This window comes from Polyergus mexicanus, unplaced genomic scaffold (genome assembly GCF_030449975.1).
Source record: "Polyergus mexicanus isolate NDT 795.1 unplaced genomic scaffold, iyPolMexi1.0 SCAF_13, whole genome shotgun sequence".
Classification (NCBI taxonomy): domain Eukaryota; kingdom Metazoa; phylum Arthropoda; class Insecta; order Hymenoptera; family Formicidae; genus Polyergus; species Polyergus mexicanus.
In genome coordinates, this window is record NW_027223333.1 from 2,293,071 (window position 1) to 2,314,587 (window position 21,517).

The 21,517-nt window shown below is 36.2% G+C and overlaps 2 protein-coding genes across 10 annotated transcripts in view; one reads left to right on the forward strand and one right to left on the reverse strand.

Moving 5' to 3' along the window:
• Eag (ether a go-go) overlaps nucleotides 1-21,517 on the reverse strand; it is a 102,493-nt gene that overhangs the window by 16,070 nt on the left and 64,906 nt on the right. For 5 of the 8 annotated variants that reach the window (XR_011447759.1, XR_011447758.1, XM_070306072.1 and 2 more), the window contains exons 3-11: nucleotides 21,196-21,296; nucleotides 15,705-15,837; nucleotides 8,792-9,060; nucleotides 7,813-8,112; nucleotides 7,377-7,645; nucleotides 6,690-6,955; nucleotides 6,226-6,511; nucleotides 5,745-6,108; nucleotides 813-928 (exon numbers count right to left, since the gene is read on the reverse strand). Coding sequence is in view for 6 of the 8 variants with exons in the window: in XM_070306072.1 (XP_070162173.1) it covers nucleotides 813-928; nucleotides 5,745-6,108; nucleotides 6,226-6,511; nucleotides 6,690-6,955; nucleotides 7,377-7,645; nucleotides 7,813-8,112; nucleotides 8,792-9,060; nucleotides 15,705-15,837; nucleotides 21,196-21,296 (2,104 nt within the window). In the remaining 2 variants the exon portion in view is untranslated. Of the gene's footprint in view, nucleotides 1-812; nucleotides 929-5,744; nucleotides 6,109-6,225; nucleotides 6,512-6,689; nucleotides 6,956-7,376; nucleotides 7,646-7,812; nucleotides 8,113-8,791; nucleotides 9,061-15,704; nucleotides 15,838-18,933; nucleotides 19,150-21,195; nucleotides 21,297-21,517 lie in introns of those variants that run through there. The other 3 variants (XM_070306076.1, XM_070306073.1, XM_070306074.1) reach the window with 2 other exon arrangements.
• On the forward strand, nucleotides 2,599-5,541 carry LOC138938805 (MTOR-associated protein MEAK7). Of its 2 annotated transcripts, none has more exons than XM_070306092.1 (2): nucleotides 2,599-2,869; nucleotides 3,336-5,540. In XM_070306092.1, the coding sequence occupies exon 2, from the start codon at nucleotides 3,336-3,338 to the stop codon at nucleotides 4,668-4,670; it is 1,335 nt and encodes a 444-aa protein (XP_070162193.1). In that variant the 5' UTR covers nucleotides 2,599-2,869; the 3' UTR covers nucleotides 4,671-5,540. The 2 variants fall into 2 exon arrangements, with proteins under 2 accessions (XP_070162193.1, XP_070162195.1); XM_070306094.1 differs by lacking the exon at nucleotides 2,599-2,869 and adding an exon at nucleotides 2,943-3,044 and having other exon boundaries at nucleotides 3,336-5,541.

Consider the following 21,517-nt stretch of genomic DNA (forward strand, 5'->3'; position numbering starts at 1 on the left):
ATACGGAAGGAAGCTACCATATAGTGATCCATCAGCAGCGCTATTACGTATACTTCCGGTTCATTTAAAGTTTGTTTGGACAAGATCTCACAATCTTCGTCAATAACTTCAATTATTGCCAAATTTATTTTCGCCGATCGATATTTTCATTTATTTTCATTAATTAATAATTCTTGATATGCACTTTACCCAGTATAGAAATGCTGTGATTGATTAGTATACAGAATTATTTCAATGTACAGTTATATATAGTTATTTTTCGTGGCATGAAAAACTTTCGTAGAAATAACAATAAAAGATTGCGCTATGATTATGAAATATCGTATATCGTTGTACGCGTGAAAATAAGTATCATGAATTATTATGCAGAATCTTATGATGTCGCACAAGATTCACTTATAATCTAGACATCGTGTAGAAGAAGAAATTTTGAATGCAAAATTAAATGAGCTTCTTCGCATGCTTCGATAGTTGTCGAAACAGATCGAAGCATATATATACTTTCGAACAGTTTCATCATCATTGGCAACCGGAAGTCGTTAATCACTAAGCTAATGCTTGCAACAACAATCGTAATTTTTGCACCAGAAATCCATTCTATAAAATCAAAATATTTATAATCTTCGAAGATTACAATTTCGTTAAATTATTGAATTTCTTCTTTTATTCGAAATTTGCCGAAGCTCGTACATATACGATTTCTCAGAATGGATTCCTTTTATTCTCGTCCAAGGATTTCTAACTGGCATCGAGCCCGACTGCACATCCGATTGTATCCGATAACTAATAGCTGCTGGCAAATGTTTTCCTACCTCGAGAAGATCTTGCGAACCAGATGATCCTGCGCTTGATCCAACTGAGGCTCGTTTTTCCTCCTCTCGGCCAATTCCTTTTCTCGACGGACATCGGCGACTTTTCGAAAGATGAGCTGCACACAGGATTTAACTTCATTAATATAAATGTATGTACAATATATATAACAATAAATAGATGTAATAAAAGTCATTATTAGTACGATAAAAATAGTGCAAATTTCTAACAAATTAAGATATTCAATAATTACTACTAAAAAATTATTAAAAACAAATTTAATAATTGCAATTATGAGGGAACATGTGTCACATATCAAAAAATTATAACTATAATAATAAACAGAAATAAAATATATTCATTATACATATATATTTATATATATTTAAATTATCATTTTTCCTATAACAAATATAAAAAGTTTATCCTATATTATTTATCAAGTATACAATTTGTATATTTCATATTATTTAATATGAAATATATACAGGGTGGGGCATTTAAATTGAGACACATTTTTTAAATATCTAAAAAATAAAGCAAGATTGAAAGAAATGTTTTAGACAAAAGTTGTACGGTTGTAAGGGGGTCATAAGATGGTACCATTAGTTTGACTTTGGGTGGAGGCGCTTCGGAGATTTCAATGTCAGTCTTGTTTTTTTTAAATAGAAACACCCCAATTTTTTTACATAAATCGATTCCTTGCAATATTCTGCATAAAAAATTATAAAGGTATGATGGCCAAAAGTTTCACAGTTTACGAGATATTTTATACTTGATTTTATTACTTAACCTTATCTTGCTTTATTCTTTAGATATTTAGGTGTCTCGATATAAATGCCCCGCCCTGTATATTCATATTATTTAATATGAGATATATATTAATTAGTATATTATTCTGCGTGAAATATTTCTTGTAAAAGAGAAAACATGAATTTTCATTAAGACAATACTTATACAGCAAAGTGTTTTCGAGCTGACGCGAGAAGTGCGTGGAAACAGCCGAAGCTGTGTTTCGGCTTATTCACGTGCATCATCTTGAATGCGCTCTGTGCGTAGATTCGATGATCCTCGTCGCATTCCTTTGAAAATTGCACAATTTGCGAAATTCGCGTCCATTTCCTTTAAGCGGGACCGCGCTATTTCGCGCCCTTCACGCCCATATCCTTTCGTCGCGTCATCTTGTCGAAATTTTTGTGCATAATTTATATGCACATAGACGTGAATATATATGCGTATGAATACGTGACGTGACAATGACGTAACGCGGGACGGATGAAACGGCTATATTTCCGGTTCTCTCGTTTCGCGCTCTTTTTTAGATTCTAGAAATATCTCATCTATATAAAAATTTGCCCTTGCCAAATTCAAATTTATACGGACGCAATCGCAAAAGCTTGCCTTCTAACTCTTATTCGCGGGGAAAATTTAAATTATTTTCTCTTTTCAGTATTCGTCCTTTCCCTCTCTCGTACTCTCGCCCTTCCACTCTCTCTCTCTCTCTCTCTCTTTCTGATATTTCCCATACTTTGTTACGACGGACGTTATCTCGCCCCCGGATTTATTAAATTCGCCACCGCTTCACAAGCCTTTATTCCGCGATATTTGAACGAAAAGGTCGAGACGATCGTTTGACAAGCCTTATTTGAAGCTTCACCGTCGATTTTCTCGTGCGCGCGAGACGAACGAGGAAGGTGCACACACGTCCGCGCATAAATGATACATAAACGTGAAGCGTGTCGAAGGTCAGTGGCGCAGGCGCGATGGCGGAAGTCGATAGGGGCGTCGATGTAGGGGCATAACGCTGCGCATAACCTCTAAAATCCGATGCCGAGCGCGTTCGAGTCGTTCGCGCGACGACGACGTGACGTGACGTAACGTAACGTGACGTGACGTCGCGGCGTTACGTGAGGGGACGCGAGCCGCCGTCACCCGTCACGTGTGGAGAGCCGTGAAATATCCCGGGTGACAATCTCTGCGTCCTCTGGACGGGGGAGGGGGTGACAAACGAAAAGGTATATGGATTGTCGAGAAGGGAGATCGTTCGTCCGTACAAAAGGTGCGTACATCATGTCGCGTTATCGACGATAACGCGGAAGGCGATACCGAGACTTCGCTTAATCTCAGTGCTCAGAGAAGTGTGTCGTGGCAAAACTTGTATAGAGATTCTTCTTATGACTGTAAAGCCGGTAGCGAGAATACGTGTAGCATGATCTGCGAAGATTCTAAGACGCGTATGTGTGTGGAAGTTTTCCTGACATCAGCAGTTTACCTTTGCACTACTTTGCGATAGCAAATTAATGTTACTAGATTTAGTATAATAATTTGCATGAAGTAATTGTTGCGCATTCATAAAAGAAACAAATGTACATCGCTGATATACAATAGTTTTGCGGTACAAGTTTGTAGAATTAATTTACATACTTGGCAAGCACTATAATTTATGATTAGAAAAATGAAACTGATAAAAGAATTATTATTGAAATGGCCAGAATGATTAATATTATGCTATGCGATTATTTCAGATGGGTCATGGATCGAGCCGTTCCGCTTCGTCAGCGAATATTCTTTCCGCGGACGAGTTGACATTAGTGGAGAATCTCTTTAAATCCATGTCCCGCAGCTCTGGTTCCATTAAACGCGAAGATATATTCAAGCACTGGTCGACCCACTTGGACGATATATTGCTGCAGTTTGTGGTACGGTTTCTCTGCCACGAACCTGGCAAGAAGGTCTCGGCTGTCAATGGTGAAAACTTTGGTAGACTTTATGTTTTTGCCGTACGTGGTAATCCCGAGGAACGCACCAATTTGATCTTTGACGGTTTTTCGGACGAGGAGCGAAAGTATGAAATGCCCACCGCTATATTTCTTCAGTACATTCAAGCAACGATCAACTCTTACTTGCGACTACAAAAGAATTCTGGTAATACACATCACCTCAGCTGGATCAGCATCGGCTGTACTGTCAATACTAGACGTATAGGAATGCGTTCGCGTTGTCTCTGCGAGGATCTGGTGAAATACGGGGACGTGTTAACCGTCGATCAAGTGGAAAATTGGTTCGTGACAGCGGCTACATTCAAGAGCATTCAGTCACATGTTTTCCAATACCTCTATCTAATCTCTCAGAAGAAAGGTAGCGATAAGAATACAAGTGCGCGGATAAATGATCTGAATCTTCTGCCGTTGTGCAAGGGTTTGGAGAATATACCGCACTTTCCGAGTATACTAGGCTTAGGAGATGTTCTGTTCCTGAATCTGAGTTTGCCACACGCGCTACGTGACGAATGGCGATTTCTGTTCTCGAGTCAGGTGCACGGCGAGTCGTTTTCCACTATGCTGGGAAGGATCGTCATGCAAGGCGCAACGATAATCATACTTCAAGATATGGATGACCACGTGTTCGGCGGTTTTGCCTCCTATAGCTGGAGGCTAGGACCGAACTTCATAGGGAATCAAACTTCGTTCCTATTCAAGCTCGACCCGGAAATACTGACCTTCTCGTCGACGAATTACAACAATCACTATCAGTATCTCAATCTCCATCAGCAAACGATGCCTAACGGCCTGCTCATGGGGGGGCAGCTCAACTATCCCGGCCTCTGGTTGGACTGCGAATACGGCACCGGTAAATCGAGCTTGTCGTGCACTACTTTCCAGAATTATGTACAACTTAGCGGTAAGGAAGACTTTAAAATCAAACACTGCGAGGTGTGGGGGGTCGGCCCGATGCCGGACGTCGAAGAAGACATGCGCGAGACGAAATCTGTGTTGGATCAAGACCCGGCGTCCAAAGTCATGCTAGAACTGTCCGGTCGTAAGTTACATAGTGAGGGGCTTCGCGAAGAACATGAGTAATTGTGATACAAAATTTAGGAATTTTTATGGAAGTACGAGCAGAGAGAGAGAGAGAGAGAAAGAATGCTAATGTTGTAAAGATATTTACAGATATTTAAGATTGTTCAACTTGATTTAATTCGAATAAAATATATTAAAGTAAAATTTGTTATCGATTCTGATAATTGTAAATGGATATATACGGGTATGAGAGAAATATGTATAAAATCTTAATAATTTACAAAAATAACTAGTTACAGTATAGACGAGAAAAAGAAAAACAGAGAATCTTCCCATTTTACATAATCTTTAAGATTGAATTGAATCCGTGTGATAACGTTACGAGAAGTAATTAAAGCACATTAACGGAAACGAATTACATTATGAAAATTATCGCGAAAAGTTTGAATGAGAAGGTTCTGTTTGTTTGTATACATGTACGAATGCGCGATCTTTATGTATGTTTTTTTTTTTTTTTTTACAGACTTATAGGTGTGCGAGGCTATTTATTTGTATAATTATTTAAGTATATTATTATATTATATATTATATAGGACTTTTTTGTCCCTTTTTATAACGGCCTGATGTTATATCGTTTCGCGATTGTCTCTTTTTGGTGACTCGATTATTACTTATCATGCAACTTTATCACGTGTATCTTTTTTTGTTAAATGTAACGCCATAATATTAAAGAAAATCATGCCAATCGTTGCGTGGCCTGAATGCCTATTGTATAGTGCCTGACGAGTCATTATGATTGTTAATTTATCGTTCTCTGCGTATGTTAATTATCCGTAAACGAATAACCGTGTGCCATACAAATTGCTCTTGTTAACTAAGACTGTATAATCGTGTCATCGTGTAAAGAATAAAAAAATACACACATGTAATGAAAACAGATCGATCATTTACCAGTTATAAAATCGAAGGAAATCATTGATTATTGTAAGATCTATTAAAGCTTCAATAATTAATCAAAATCTACATCTCTTTCGATAGAGTTATGATCCAATCAGATTTCTTCCATCGATTTATAACAGGCGTGCTCATACGAACGATACGATATCTTTTTTTTTCCATCTAAAAAAAACTCACCCGGTGACTCAGGTTGTAAGTCAGGATCAAATTCCTAGCGAAGGAATTCGCGAAAGCCTGATAAAAGTCCAACACTTCCAACAGCCGATCCCGCTTGATCGTGTGCAGATCGCAGTAGGTAAGCGCCCGAACGTTCGCCGCACTTTGGCCGATCGACGGATTCGTCCAGAAACTGTCGCCAAAAACGTCACCCTTTCCCAGAATCGCCACCACCTCGTCGTCCTGTATGACCTCGAGGCTGCCGGTCACGATGAAGCATAGAGAGTCGATGGACTCTCCCGTGTGATACAGCAGATCGCCGGGTGCGCTATGCGACATGGTAAAGTGCATCGCCAAAGCGCGCAGACACCCGTCAGACGCTAATCTAAATAATAAACGCGCGAAATATAATGAATTAGTATACTTAATAAAATTAAGACTATTTAAATTTCTCTTTTTTTTTTCCAGAGTTCAAAATCGGAAAATGTGCGATTGAATTTACCTGAAGGCGGGATGTTCATTGAAGACCTTCCGATTGAGATGCACGCAGATGTCGGCCTTCATGTCCTTGGGGCAGTAATTGAGAACCTTGTCTGTGTCTAGACCTTTGGTCATCGCCCACGTGCTGACGACGTAATCCATGACGCGCTCACTGAGGGCTTTCGGCACTTCGTGCAGCTTCATGAATTCCCTTACGTTGTTCAACATGTCATGATACTTGGCGGTGGCGGACGTCATTTGCTGGATGATCGTAGTGACGTGACCGAAGATCGTGGCGTACAATAAGGCTGGTCGAGGAAAAGAAAGAGAAAGAGAGAGAGAGAGAGAGAGAGAGAAAAAGAAGAAAAACGACAGTTTCAAACTCTTATTTTATGAATTTTTCTCATTTTTAGTTTAATCTATTTTCTATATATTTACATACATCGATAAAAAAATTATAGGAATTAATAGTAATATTGTTCATACCAGCAATGATCATCATGCAGATGGTAAAGATCTTCTCGTTGTCGGTCTCAGCCGCAACGTTCCCAAAACCCACGGAGGTCATGCAAGTCATCGTGAAGTAAAGAGCAGTGACATACATCGTGCGACGTGATGGGCCGGCTACAAGTTCAGGTGCGGTGCTGGCATTGGTCCACAAGTAGCTGTAAGGTGACTGGGTAACATTGGCCAACTTCCACAACCACGAATACTGTACCCCGGCGTCGGCGTCTGATCTTCCTATCGAATACCTTTAACAAAACGAAATCTCTTACAAGGCTACGGATTTGATGGATGCGGAGCGTCACATGTTATTTCCTTCAAAATCATGTCGAATTAAACTTGATCGATATTTTTAGTAAATTAAGAAGTGATACAAAGATCAATGCTCATTTTTTGCGATAATATAAGTGGGAGGCAAATATAGATAATAAGGTAAACGACGGTCAGAAAATCTACGGGAAAAATATATATGATGGGAAACAAGAAATATATGAGTGATCACGGAATTTAAACGCAGTGACATAAACGTATCACGTGGCACAACAAGAATCATATGACGATATGTTCGAATGTATATTGTTATAATGGTGAACGATTGTTACACGGCGTACTCGTCTTCCGGGGAGGCGTGTGTGTTACCTTAAATACGTGTACGCAGGGTAAAATCACCTTAATGTGACGTACCAGATACAGGCCAGCCAGTGAGCAACCAACATGTAGAAACAGAGCAGAAGAATGAGCATCGCGGCACCGTACTCCAGATAACGATCTAGCTTGCGTACGACTCTGCCGAGTCGCAGCAATCGTACCACCTTCAGGGCCGAGAATAGACTACCTATCCCGTCCTCGTCGTGGTCGAAGGCGTTAAACACATCATACGGTAGACAGCTTAGCAGATCTATGATGAACCAAGATTTCAGATAGTTCATTCTGATTACCTGAAAGTGCCAAAGTGCGTTGCTTATGAAACGAACGGTTCAACGTATCAATGCGAGCAAAAGTATTTCGCAAATGCAAATTATTTACGACAATTTTACAATATTATTATACAATAATAATAAATTCGTCTTTCGTCAAGAATACTTTACAAAGAAATTAAGTTCACCTTTGGATCAGACACCACTTCGCCACCAGCACCGACGAACGTTGTATGAAAATTTAGCACTATGTCGATGAAGAATATCACGTCGACGATACTGTCGACAACCAGCAGGGAGACGTCCTCGCTGGTCTTGTTTTTAAAGGCAACGTTATACGGCACCATGATGGCTGTGTAAAAGGTCAAACATAAAATGATCCAGTCCCAGATCGCTTTAAATGCACAATAATGCAATAGGATGTGCGGTGGCGTTTTCGGCGCTTCCTGTCTGTATTGCGGCATAACATCGCCACTTAAAGACATCATCTGAAAGAAGAAACGTAACATTTTAAAATATACTTCAAGAACAAATTCTTTCTTTATGAAGGATAATTATTAGCAAAAATTAGTCATTTATTGTATATTGTCTTTTGTTCATAAAAATATTATTTTTTCATAAATTATTTTTATATTAAAAAAAAAAAAAAATTACGCGGAAGAGAATAAACAATCTTTCAATGCCTTCACATCGATTTTATTTTCACCGTGTCTCATTTGTCTGATATCTTTCCCCTAACACCGAGTCTGGCTCCATTAGCTCTTCACGCTCCAAAGAGCTTTCAAATGTATAAGCTTTCAATGTTGATTTTGAAGAAAGATTCATGCAAATGTATTCTTAGCTTTCCATTTCCTGACAAAGTGGAGCAATATTGAAAATACATTACTATTTCATCGACTTCTAAATGAGATTTCATAAATCGATCGTAACTACCGTTATATTGTTTTTAAATTTTAAATAATCAAAATAAATTTACGGCCATAGATAAAAAAATAGATATCAAAACACACATATATTTTAAAATAAAAGAAAATTATATAATATACAAAATATAAAAATATATGCATTAAAAGAAATATATATGCGTATAATACACATATAATATATAAAATTATATAATATATGATAGTATAGAAATTTTAGTGTGTTAAAATTACAGCGACTTACGTGACCCAAATGCGATTGTTTGGTGGTAATTGGTGCAGTTGAGTCCTTCAAAGCCGGCAGATGCGAGCTGAACTGCGAGACCAGGACCGATCTTGATCTGGTGACCGATCTGGCGAGCTTGGCGAATTTGGAGAGGCCGCCTTTGGTGTCGTCCGTTTCGATCGGCTGTTTCAGGGCGGTGATGTCTCGAAACGTCAGCAGGAACAAGACCACGAGGTCTCGTTCGTTTTTTATGGGCGCTATTTGCAGCAGCAGCCATAATGGTGTCTCTGTACATCGTAAAAAGAGTACGACATCGGTATCGTCTGTTCGTATAAAGATGGTAGAGAGAATAAAATCTACTTTTTAAATCGTACATGGTTTCAAGCACGCAATCGATCGCAGGAAGATTATCACGAATTTCAATTCTTTTTTCTCGCAAAAGTTGCGAGAAAATCTGCGAATCAGCTGATTGTCAATTCGACTGAAAATCTTTCTGCTGTCGTAATCTAGATAGATTTGTCATGCTACGTGTACTGAAAGCTAGATTGTAAAATACTGTGCTAGTGTATATAATACAATAAAAGCGTTTCGAACGGGAAAAAAAGGAGCACTAATATATAAAAATTGATCTCAGCATTATTTCATGTATCAGGAAAATTTCTGAAAATAAGAATCGCTCTATAAAACGCAGGGTAATGAATGAAATAATGATGTAAGAAGAAAAATATATAAATACGAGATATTTTTCCTCGTAAGAAAGTAAAAAAGAAAATATTTCCTCGAAACGTTTATGTGATTCTTCCTGCAATATCGCGAATGAACGATAGAAAGTTTCCTTTCGTCACAGCGTTAAATTATGTCCAATCATGCATTATTGTGTGTTACTTCGAGCAAAAGTCAAAAGCCAATCCAGACGTAGTTAGTTCTCGGCAGCATTCAACTTCTTGTCACTTGAATCACATCGTAATAATGTTTCAATCACGAGCGACAAGCTGACATCGCACGCTAGATTATTGTCGCACTTGTCCACAATGTGCCGCATGGCTGGCATGCAAGATCGAAGCTATATGCGAGTTCGGACCGATGGAATCCAATTAGTGTAAAGCATGCGAGCATGCGAATGAATGCTAACGATAATGAGGAAAATTTCAAGTACGAGAAGAAAAAAGACAGAGAGAGAAAGAGTACTTAATACAGGTGAGAATACAGATAATGCAATTGAAAATATATTGATAAAGAGATATATCGCGGAAGATGCTAGAAAATAGATTCAAAGAGAGATACACACTTCCGCGCGTTGAAGTAAATGGAAAAGTAAATTTCCTGAATGGGACGATATCTTTGCATCTTGTCCTCTTAAAGGACCGCATCCTTACGCCTCTCTCTCTCTCTCGAGAGAGAGTATTTCGTCCAACGATACTTTAAGCGATCGTCCTTTATCGTGAATTAATGAAAGAGAGAGAGAATACGAAATTCGCGAATACACGTGAAATTTTGGACCTGAGGGACGAATGTACATATAAATGCTTGATAATAATTTTGGCATTATATTGTATGTACATTCGTGCCCCGACAACTGGCTTAATTAAGCAACCTTGTTAAGCCCGTCAAACGACGAGCTACGTATGAAAAGCATCAACAATGTACATACATTCGCCGACAGGAAATACGGACGAAAATATCCTATTCTTAAAGGGTAGAAAAAAGTGTGGGTCGTCGCTACGAGAGCGTGGCTATGGCTTCAAACCAGTGTGAATTTCAAAGCGAAGCGAAAGAGGCTTATTTAGTATTAATCTGTCGGAATAATTGTGACGCTAGAAAGAGAAAGAGGAAGAGAGAAGGAATAAACTTGACACCGAAATATTCTTCAACGATAAACGCATAAAATTATATAAGAGGTAAAAAAACTTCAGATAAATATTTATTAAAGAGACTACGTGTATGACGCAGCGTGCGTTGTCCTATTACAGCGGAAAGTATTATACAAATTACTGGTAACAGAGTTATAAATGAAAGCAGAGTAAATAATGTAGATAGATGAATATGAGGATAAAAATAGCAGGATGTACAAGAAATGAGATTCGCTAATGATAATCGGGTACGTTCGATAGACCGAAATGCTTTTGACTAACGGAGCACTAATACGAAATGCTAATATGTCAAGTTGAATTCGTATAATCTGAGTTTATGATTTAGGGTGAAAAAGTATAATGAAAGATTTTATTGTTCGGCTGTTGCGTCAATAAAATAATAAATCGAACTTGGCCTCTAAATTTGAAGTTTTTAATGCATACATAAATAGGATGTCCCACAATCTCCGTACAATCCTTTAATAGTGTATTCTAGAGATAAAACAGTGTCAAAAATTTTAATATACAAAAATTTTGATAATAATTTTTAAGTTACAAACAATCAAAGTTTGCCGATGATGTCACGCGTTTCAGATGCGTAACTCTAATACACATACACACGCGTACCGATCTGTCATCTATTATTGATTTTACAAATCGGGCAATGTTGATTTTTACCGAACAGCTGATTTTATCGTTTCCTATGTGTATTATGCGGCGGTCAGCTGATATTGACGAACTATAAATGTATGTAAAAAATGTAATTTTTTTTCTTTTTAAACAACAATTTAAATGGTCGATTAATTATTATATTTAAATAGAAATGTAAACTTAATATTTTCACACATTTAAGAAACGAAGTTTATTTTCGTTTCGATCGTACGGAGAAGATTTTGTGGAAATCAATTTATTTTACGCAATATTATTGCCAAACTTTGATTACTTATTATAATTCGAAAACTATTGTAGCCTCGATGTTTTTGTATTAAGATTTTTTACTCCATTTTGCCTCCAGAATACGTTATTAAAATATTGCACGAAGGTTGTGCGACACCCTGTATAATAGCGATATTAAAGGACAAAAAAAAAATATGTAAGTTAATTTACGTCGTGCGCTTTATGCGACGAATTCTCATTTTAATAGGACGAAACGAGGCAAATGAGAAATGAAAATTGCTCCGGCGTAATATCATTGTACGTGTTACCTGTACATATTATGTATATACATATTATATATATATATATATATATATATATATATACATTGCTATGTATTGGCGAGGATAAAACGCGAGGATAAAAATAAGATTTGTCGAAAATTAAAAAAAACCTCTGTTTCTCTCGTAATATAGCGCGTAATTAAGTCGCCCTTTACAAAGCTCCGTCTGCGTCTCCTCGCGAGTTAATCAACCTTGTAGGTTGATGATCCTCCCTCAAGAGGTGCAACCCTCCTTTTCTCACCGGACAGAGAAACGGAGCGCCCCGTTGCATCCATCTCCCTTGCGTCTGTCTCATTCGACGATAGGGGCCGTTGGCCGGGGATTTTGACGGACAAAAAAAAAGTTACTTAGACTCTCGCCCTCTTTCGGGGCGAATGAACGCAAAAAGTAACGTCCGTGATCTATTTTTACGATTCTCGTCGCCGAACGCGGTAGCCATAATCTTTCCGTTCTGGCTCCTGCTTGGCAGAGAATTCTTCAATAACAGGGACAAATGCGGCGATTATCCTCTAAAGTAAGTGTGAGTATTATATGAATAGAATTTTTATGAAAAAGGAAAGATTAAAAGGAGACTGCAAAGAGGGTCAAACGCTACAAAAGCAGATGATGTAATCTGCCCCCACCTTTTTTTTTTTTTTTTAAGAAATTGTCAAAGTCGATCTCTAGAATTAATCAAGAGTAATGAATTGAAAAAGGCTTTTATAAAGCTTTCAAATTCTTATCTTAAATGTTAGTTAAAGCGTATTATATCGGTAAGTATATGTATATCTGCCATGTATACGGTGTCTTTTGCATAGATCTTAGATTCGTGGGTGACTTACTGGTGGCATTTGCGTGCACGCTTTTGCGAACTTGTGCTAGACATACCTCGTGGGCTACCTTTAAACAGAAGGATCTCTTTCATTATTACGCTTAACACGTCACGTAACGAGAGGGGAGGGTATTTTCTTTTTTTTTTTTCTCTAAAAAAACAATCGGAAATAATCAAATCTCCTTCGAGGATCTTCGTGCCGAGACAGCGCGCGAATATCAGATAAATACGATATGATGATGAAACGATCAACGCGAAAACTTACCGGTGTGATATATACGTATGCAGACACAGTTACGTCTCGATATATATTTCCATCAAATATTGCGCATGCACAATGATACATATCGTGCCCCGAGGCGTTTTCCCGAAACGACGGTTTCACTATCGCAGTTTACGAACATTGCGACTAGCACATTGTGCGTAGCTGTCCAACATGCTCTTTACAAATTAGGATTAATTGTTTAAACAAACAAAACTATTATATATACTGGATGGCCCATTTTAATCCATCCAGTCGAATATCTCAAAAACCAAGCCCGGAAGAGAAAAATATTTCAAACAAAAGTTGTGTGGCTTCGAGGGGGCCATAAGATGCTGACAATGATTTGACCTTGGAAAATCATTTGAAGGTTATGTGAAGGTCAACTTTAAAATCTTAAACGGAAATCCTCATTTTTTATTTAGTATTCTTGTAGCTGACATCGAGAGCTTTCCAAAACACTATAATAAACTATTTTTTTATTCAGAACTTTTTGAGTTATTTTATATTTTAATCTGACATTTTTTGATATAAAAAATTAAATATCTCATAAAATATTCAATTTTCGATAATCTTACCGTAATACTTTTATATACAGAATAATGAGACAAATCAATTAGCGCAAAAAAAAAACAAACAAATAATTGTTTAAAAAAATACATCGTAAATAATTTTTTAAAAAACTATTATTTTTTTTATACTGATCGATTTGTATCATTATTCTGTACATAAAAGTATTACGGTAAGATTATCAAAAACTAACTATTTTATGAGATATTTAATTTTTTATATCAAAAGATGTCAGATTAAAATATAAAATAACTCAAAAAGTACTGAATAAAAAAATAGTTTATTATAGTGTTCTGGAAAGCTCTCGAGGCAAGCTACAAGAATACTAAATAAAAAATGGGGGTTTCCATTCAAGATTTTAAAGTTGACCTTCACGTGACCTTCAAATGACTCATCAAGGTCAAACCAATGGTACCATCTTATGGCCCCCTCGAAACCAAACAACTTTTGTCTGAAACATTTTTCTCTTCCGGGCTTGGTTTTTGAGATATTCGACTGGATGGATTAAAATAGGCCAACCAGTATATATAATAAAAACTTTTGTTTACCCTCGCAACATTCACGATTCTTGAAAAACAATGTGTATGAGGAAAGCATCTCGTGAATAATATCATATAAATTTACACATTATATCCATTGCATTATTCATTATCTACGCTATGCGCACAAAATTTTAACAGAACACTGCAACGAGAAATTAAATATAAAACATTTATGGAACATCCAAAGAAGCGCATCTTTCTATACATCGCAAATATTTATTAAATCGATATCCATATTAAGGAGGCATACCCATTTGAATATTCGTACATTTTCTAGATTTTTTTTGCACCGCAACGATTTGATGAATGTTGGTTTATCATAATTGAAGTAAAAAAATACAAGTATTTTTTTTTTTATTATTATTATTATTAAATAGCTATCTTTTATATTGATAGCTATCTGTTATCCAAGTGTTTTCTCAAAATTTTAAAAAATCGCGGCAGGTTGAAAAAGTTTCGTTTTTTTTTAAATCCAAATTTTTTTTATTTATAACAAAAAAAATGGGGAATCGAATTAAAAAAAGGCTTCGTTAATAGATGTGGAATCTTATTGGAGACTCGCATGCAAAATTTGAAGTCAATCCGTTGAACGTAATCCGAGTTTTCATGTACACCGTGCCATGAAAATATAAATCTGCAAATATTCGCATAATTGTCAAAGAAAAATTTTCTTCGAGCTAAAAATTTTTATTTAAGTTACTTAACTTAATAATATTGTATTAGTATTGCAAAAAAAAAAATAAAAAGTTTTCATCAAGTCGTTGCATTGTAAAAAGATTTACAAGATTTACTCATTTTTCGAGAGCTTAAAACGGATTCGCCCTCTTAATCTGATTATTAAAAAAATCGACATATGAAAGAAGGAAGATTCGAATTTCTTGTATTCAAAGACGCGTTTATGGCTGTAATAAAAATTCGCAAAATTTGCACGACGTCGACGATGATTATATATCCCAATTAAAAACATCGAAACGTTTCATTGGCAAAGTATCGGTTTCCTTACGGTAAAAGCTGTCGCGTTTTGTTCACCATTAAATGTATACACAAGCCGAGCTGATTGCTACACTTTCGATGTATTCGCGCGGTGTATAAAATGCACGGCAATAGGAAACTAGATGCCGGTCCGATAAACACGCGCATGCAAATTTCGCGCGATAACTCCTCCGCATACCTCCCTCCCAATCGAGATTCCGTGGCGAAGTTTTTCTCTTCCCCTTTTCCGACAACCACCCCATTTCGCACGGCCATCCAATTATCGCGCGTGATAAACGCGCGAAGAAAAACGAACCTGTCACCACCGAGCGAGATCTCGTCGCGCGAGTTTCGTCCAAATCGAAAATTAACGCCCTGACATAATAACGATTGGCTTGGAACGAATTATTTATTTATTTATTTTTTTTTTAATTATTCATACCGTACAATACCCATCGTAGGAATGACGATTCTTAATTTGTTAGAGAGATCGAAATGTGGCTTTACCACATACAAAGTAGACACGATAAAAATTTTCCAATCCCTTTAGACGTCGCAATATTTTTTTTTTCTTTTTCTCCGAACGTATTCGTGTGCCGATCGTTTCTTGTAGATTACACGTCGATTATCGCGAAAAAAAACCCCACGAACCTCACATTTAAGCCTCCCTACATGCCAGATATTTATAATCGACGACGACTTACTGGTCTTCTTGTACAGTAGAATCTCGAATTGATCGTGAATCTGGCCCTCGAGGCACTCCTCGATCCTGGCGATCGTTTCTTTGTCCGTCAGCTCCCCGTACATGAATCCACAGCGGCATGACTTTTGCATAACCTGGTGACACATAAAGAGAGAGAGAGAGAGAGAGAGAGAGAGAGAGAGAGAGAAAATATCCATTACAATTTATTCACTCATAGAACGTCATGTGCGCGTAGGTAGAGACGTATAATACACACGTTGCTATTATATAGAATAAGTGAGTTATACAGGGTGTCCCGTTTTAAAGGACCCACTCAAATATCTCAGAAACACTGCGTTAAATCGAAAAATGTTTCAAACAAAAGTTGTGTGGCTTCAAGGGGGCCATAAGATGGTACCATTGGTTTGACCTTGAAGAGTCATTTGAAGGTCACGTAAAGGTCAACTTTAAAATCTTAAACGAAAACCCCCATTTTTTATTTAGTATTCTTGTAGCTTGCCTCGAGAGCTTTCCAAAACACTATAATAAACTATTTTTTTATTCAGTACTTTTTTGAGTTATTTTATATTTTAATCTGACATCTTTCGATATAAAAAATTAAATATCTCATAAAATAGTTTTAAACAATTATTTGTTTGTTTTTTTTTGCACTAATTGATTTGTCTCATTATTCTGTACATGAAAGTATTACGGTAAGATTATAGAAAACTGAATATTTTATGAGATATTTAATTTTTTATATCGAAAGATGTCAGATTAAAATATAAAATAACTCAAAAAGTACTGAATAAAAAAATAGTTTATTATAGTGTTTTGGAAAGCTCTCGAGGCAAGTTACAAGAATACTAAATAAAAAATGGGGGTTTTCGTTTAAGATTTTAAAGTTGACCTTCACATGACCTTCAAATGATATTCCAAGGTCAAATCATTGTCACCATCCTATGGCCCCCTTGAAGCCACACAACTTTTGTTTGAAACATTTTTCGATTTAACTCAGTGTTTCTGAGATATTTGAGTGGGTCCTTTAAAATGGGACACCCTGTATATCCTCGGGAAGAGAAGGGGGGAAGCAGATGATAAATGTGCGATGGACGACCACACGGATGGTGGAAGATCGATTAATCCGCTTTCTAATTAGAACGATCTGCCTATTATTAATATGCACTTTGAGCTCGTTACGTATTAATAAAGAGCGTATCGTAAGTTACGATTGGACAGTGCGAAATTTCCAACGCAGAAACGGTGCACTATATTTGGATCTCGTTCACATTACAATAATCGACTCAGACGCTCTCACGTAGCCGTTAGTTAATCGAGAAGGTAATTACCATCGGAATTTTCGCGAATGAATTATCCTTGTAAAAGCTATATTTTTTTCTGAATTATCGCGATGATATGAAAATTTGTATACGCGCGAGCGAAAGTTATAACGTTACAATAATGCTTACGGGACTAAATGACGTAAACAGAAGCCATTGTGTATAAAGCGCTTCCTTGAAATAGCGATCTTGCGGATCGATAAAGTCGATAAACGTTGACCCGATTTGCGTTATCAAATGCCGACGAAAGCGAGAAACGGTCGTTCGTGCGGGATATCGGGTATAGGTGATACCGCGTGTTTTTTGACCACGAAACAGATTTATTAATCCCGTAGCTCTGATCTTTAAATCCCGCGGCTCGCAAGCGCAACAGGAACGAAACAACTTCGATCCCAGTTGTATTAAAATCGCGCCGGGTGATTTTTATTTTTTTTTTTTAAATTAGAAATTTGCGCAAAAGTAACAGTATACAGAGATGTGACACGTCTGTTAAATATGTAAAAATGAAAAAAAGAAAAGGTATGAAAAACTTTTGCGTTTTATTCTCATTCTTTATTAATCTCGCCAAGCTGTGACACTAAAAAGATTTATTTCAAATACCCGGTGGCATTGAAATACACCACGTTGCTCGCATCTCTCGCGGTTCAGCATCTGCGTATGAAAGGGAACGTAACAGCCGTATTGCCTGTGAGTTAAAATGTCAGCTGCACTTTTTCACGTGTATAAAAATGGAAAAAAAAAAGAGAGATACGTCATTTTGAAACGGAAACGTGGAAAAGCGTAAGCGCCATCTCGATGACCGATGTAAGAACAGGCGGGGGACTCCCAAAGAAAACTTGAGAATTTCATGCGCGAAAAAATTCCGCGACTGTATGATTAAATTAAGCCGATTACGATTTCTTTGAGACTGGTGAAAGCAATAGGATTAACGACGTCATTTTTCTTAATAATGCTGCTGTTACGTAGAAACAATTCAGACAAACCAAACAAGCGAAAGGTCACAAGGTACGCAGCAGGTTTCTATTTCAGATTGTCAAGCGAAATTGTTATTCCTTGAAAGAAATCATTGAAAATCAATGCAAACCTATCAAATCACTGTCCATCCTCGATCTAATAATTATTTTTACATTCAAATATATTTATATTTTTTTTTCATTTTATAGCAACATCTCAATCTTTCATTAAAAAATAAATATACAGGATGAGGGATTTATATCGAGATACCTAAATATCTAGAAAATAAAGCAAGATAGAAAGAAATGTTTCGGACAAAAGTTGTTCGGTTCTAAGGGGATCATAAGATGGTGCCGTTAGTTTGATCTTGAGTGGAGGCGCTTCGGAGATTTCAATGTCGATCTTGTTTTATTTTCCTTACACCAATTGATGTCTCTCATTTTTTGAGCTTAAAATATTAAGGTAACATTATTGCAAAATAAATAATATTATGGGATATTTCATATTTTATGTAAAATTATGTCAAAGTAAAGTAATAAAATAAAGTATAAAATATCTCGTAAACTATTAAACTTTTGGCCATCATACCCTTATAATTTTTTATGCAAGAATATTGCAAGGAATCGATTTATGTAAAAAAATTGGGGTGTTTCTATTAAAAAAAACAAGATTGACATTGAAATCTTCGAAGCGCCTCCACCCAAAGTCAAACTAATGGCACCATCTTATGAACCCCTTAGAATTGAACAACTTTTGTCTGAAACATTCCTTACTATCTTGCTTTATTTTTTAGATATTTAGGTGTCTTAATATAAAAGCCCCACCCTGTATATTTATATATATATATATATAAAAAAAAAAAAAAAAAAAAAAAAAAAAAAAAAAAAAAAAAAAAGGTACGAGAGTGAAAATGCAGATTTGTACCCTTGTGTCATCGCTATCACTTTTGTTCCTTACCACGCAAACCTTCCACGAAAGCATCCTCAATCCGGCTTCCCCAGTAATGGAGTTCGTAAATCTTGAATCCATGTATCTTGCCGAACAATAGGATTTGGAACATTGTGGGTGTCTTACAGAAAGGGGATAGTTACTGCTTCGTCGCTTAGTCGAATAAAGACGCTAGAGCCGAGTCGCGCCCGAGTCGAATAATCCAAAGTATTTTTCATCTAAGTGCTAGGGGCAATTTTTTACCTGTATTTCTTACATTGTTTGTCGTTACTTTACGAGATACTTTAAGCGTTACTTTAAGATTTCCTGTTTACCCGGATGATATATAACCGTTCTTCCAAGAAAATTTCTTTCGTTTCGAGCTTTCATTACGTACGTACATATAAATACATCGGTATGAATATATTCAAATGGCAAATACGATGGTCGTGCACGATTCAACGTAGATGTCTTAACATAAAGAAGCGAATAGTAACCGAGCAAGAAGATTTAAGATCGCGAATAATAAAAAGATTCTACTTGAAGAGCGATCCTATTTATATTTGTGTACTTGTCAGCCACTGTTTGTATTTTATGCCGTGTTAAAATTATTTGCAACTTTCAAAAATAATAAATATTGGCAATAATAAAAGGTCGATAGAGTTAAATTATCAAATTTATCGAGTGTACGAGCGATCAGCCACATCGTCTAATTCGCCTTTAAACTCGATATCGGGTTTGACCGATACGCGATACTATCTCACGATATTTCTGGCTTTCGCACCTTATTAACTAAAACTCTTATCCATAGCTATAAATCGATGTCGATGGTCAATCAACCCTCGGTAATCGTTAAATCCCGTTATCCACTCGCCATCCTCGCCACTCTTTCGAACCAAGGAGAGTGGCAACGAATAAACGAGCCATTACTCACTATCAGATGAGTATCGAATAAATTTTGTCAGGGTTGGGAACGTTACTCTATAAAAGTAACGCGTTACCGTTATTCTTTGTAAAAAGTAACGCGTTAACGTTACCGTTACCGTTACCTGGGAAGGTAACGATTCGTTACTTTTTCGTTATGTTTTTGTTTTTTTATAATGCTAAAATAAGCTATTAGATTATAAAATTATTTAATAATCGATATTAAATGTAATAATCTATATTACAATTAAAAACTCTAAATTAGTTTCTATATATAGCAAGCGTTTTTTATATTAAACTTATTTAATGATTCTAATTTTTTATGTTAATATCTTTACTCTTTAATACACTTATCTTTATAGGAATTTAAATTGTAATTTACAAATTTCAATGTCGTCGAAAATTTTTATCAAACATTGTTTTTAAAAATATTGATAAGAGAAATATTGATATTATTAAGAGTGTATTCCAATATTCGCTATCAGTATTATAAAATCTATAATTTACGTTACTATAGATTTTCAGTACTGGCATTGTGATTATTAGAATGCAGCCTATGATAGAAGGGTACAAAATATTTTTCAAAAAAATACATCTATCGAATAGATATAAGATAATAAAGAACGAAAAAAATAACGATAAAAGTAACGGCTAATTTATTAGCGTTACTGTAAAAATGTAACGATCGTTACCGAAAAAAAGTAACTGTAACGGTAACGACGTTACCAGTAACGCATTACTTCCCAAACTTGAATTTTGTAATATACGACAGCATAGAATGTCACAAATATGTATCGATTCTTTAATCGGAGAATCCTAGAAAAATATGCAACGCGTATCTTAAGAATAAAATATGTAGAGGAGCACGAAATCTTGTGTTCAATCAATTTTATACAGCTCGAGATTATCCAAACCAGAATTGGAAGGACAGTAAAATATTTTTACACGTTTACTCTCGATGTTATATATTAGTATAAAATCTAAAAAAATGTCAAGTATAAAATCTTCAAATTAAAAAAATTCGTCTGCAATATTGAACAAAAAAACAATATAAACATAATAATATAATTAATATCATGTAAATTGTTAGATATAATATCTCTTTATGCGTTCAATTTGTCGAGGGAAATCAATATTTGTATAATCCGCAGGGGTAATTGGCAGTCTTGTAAATGATAGATTAAATACATTTGTGACCCTTGATATCCATTAATTAATTAATTAATTAATATAAAAGAAAAATATATACACATATCGTTCGAATATAACTCTACAATAACTCTGCCTTCGCGGTAACATCGACGCGAAGTTTTTCAACAAGAATTTGAGAGAATCGAGTGTGCGTTGCATTAAATAAAGTACTCGTACCTCGGCGCGATTGTAGCCGGAGATCTTGACGAAGCTCTCGTTGCAATAGACGATCGGGAAGTCGACAATCTGGGCGTTTGCCAGTAGGAAACTGCTGTCGGCTGTGGACAGAAAGCAGAGAAAGAGGCATTATTTTCTCTTGCATAATGAAACGTGACGTAGTATCAAAAATATGCATTTCTCTTCATTTCTCTCTCTCTCTCTCTCTCTCTTTCTCTCCCTCCCTCGCATCGTCAACACCATTTATTTACGGTTTCGTTCGTATTCTACAATTTTTCAAGAGAAAGAGAGAGAGAGAGTCCTTTTTATTTTCTAATCCTCT

What these genes read in the sequence shown, in the direction of transcription:
- LOC138938805 (XM_070306092.1), top strand. Translation starts at nt 3,336, where the DNA reads ATGGGTCATGGATCGAGCCGTTCCGCTTCGTCAGCGAATATTCTTTCC.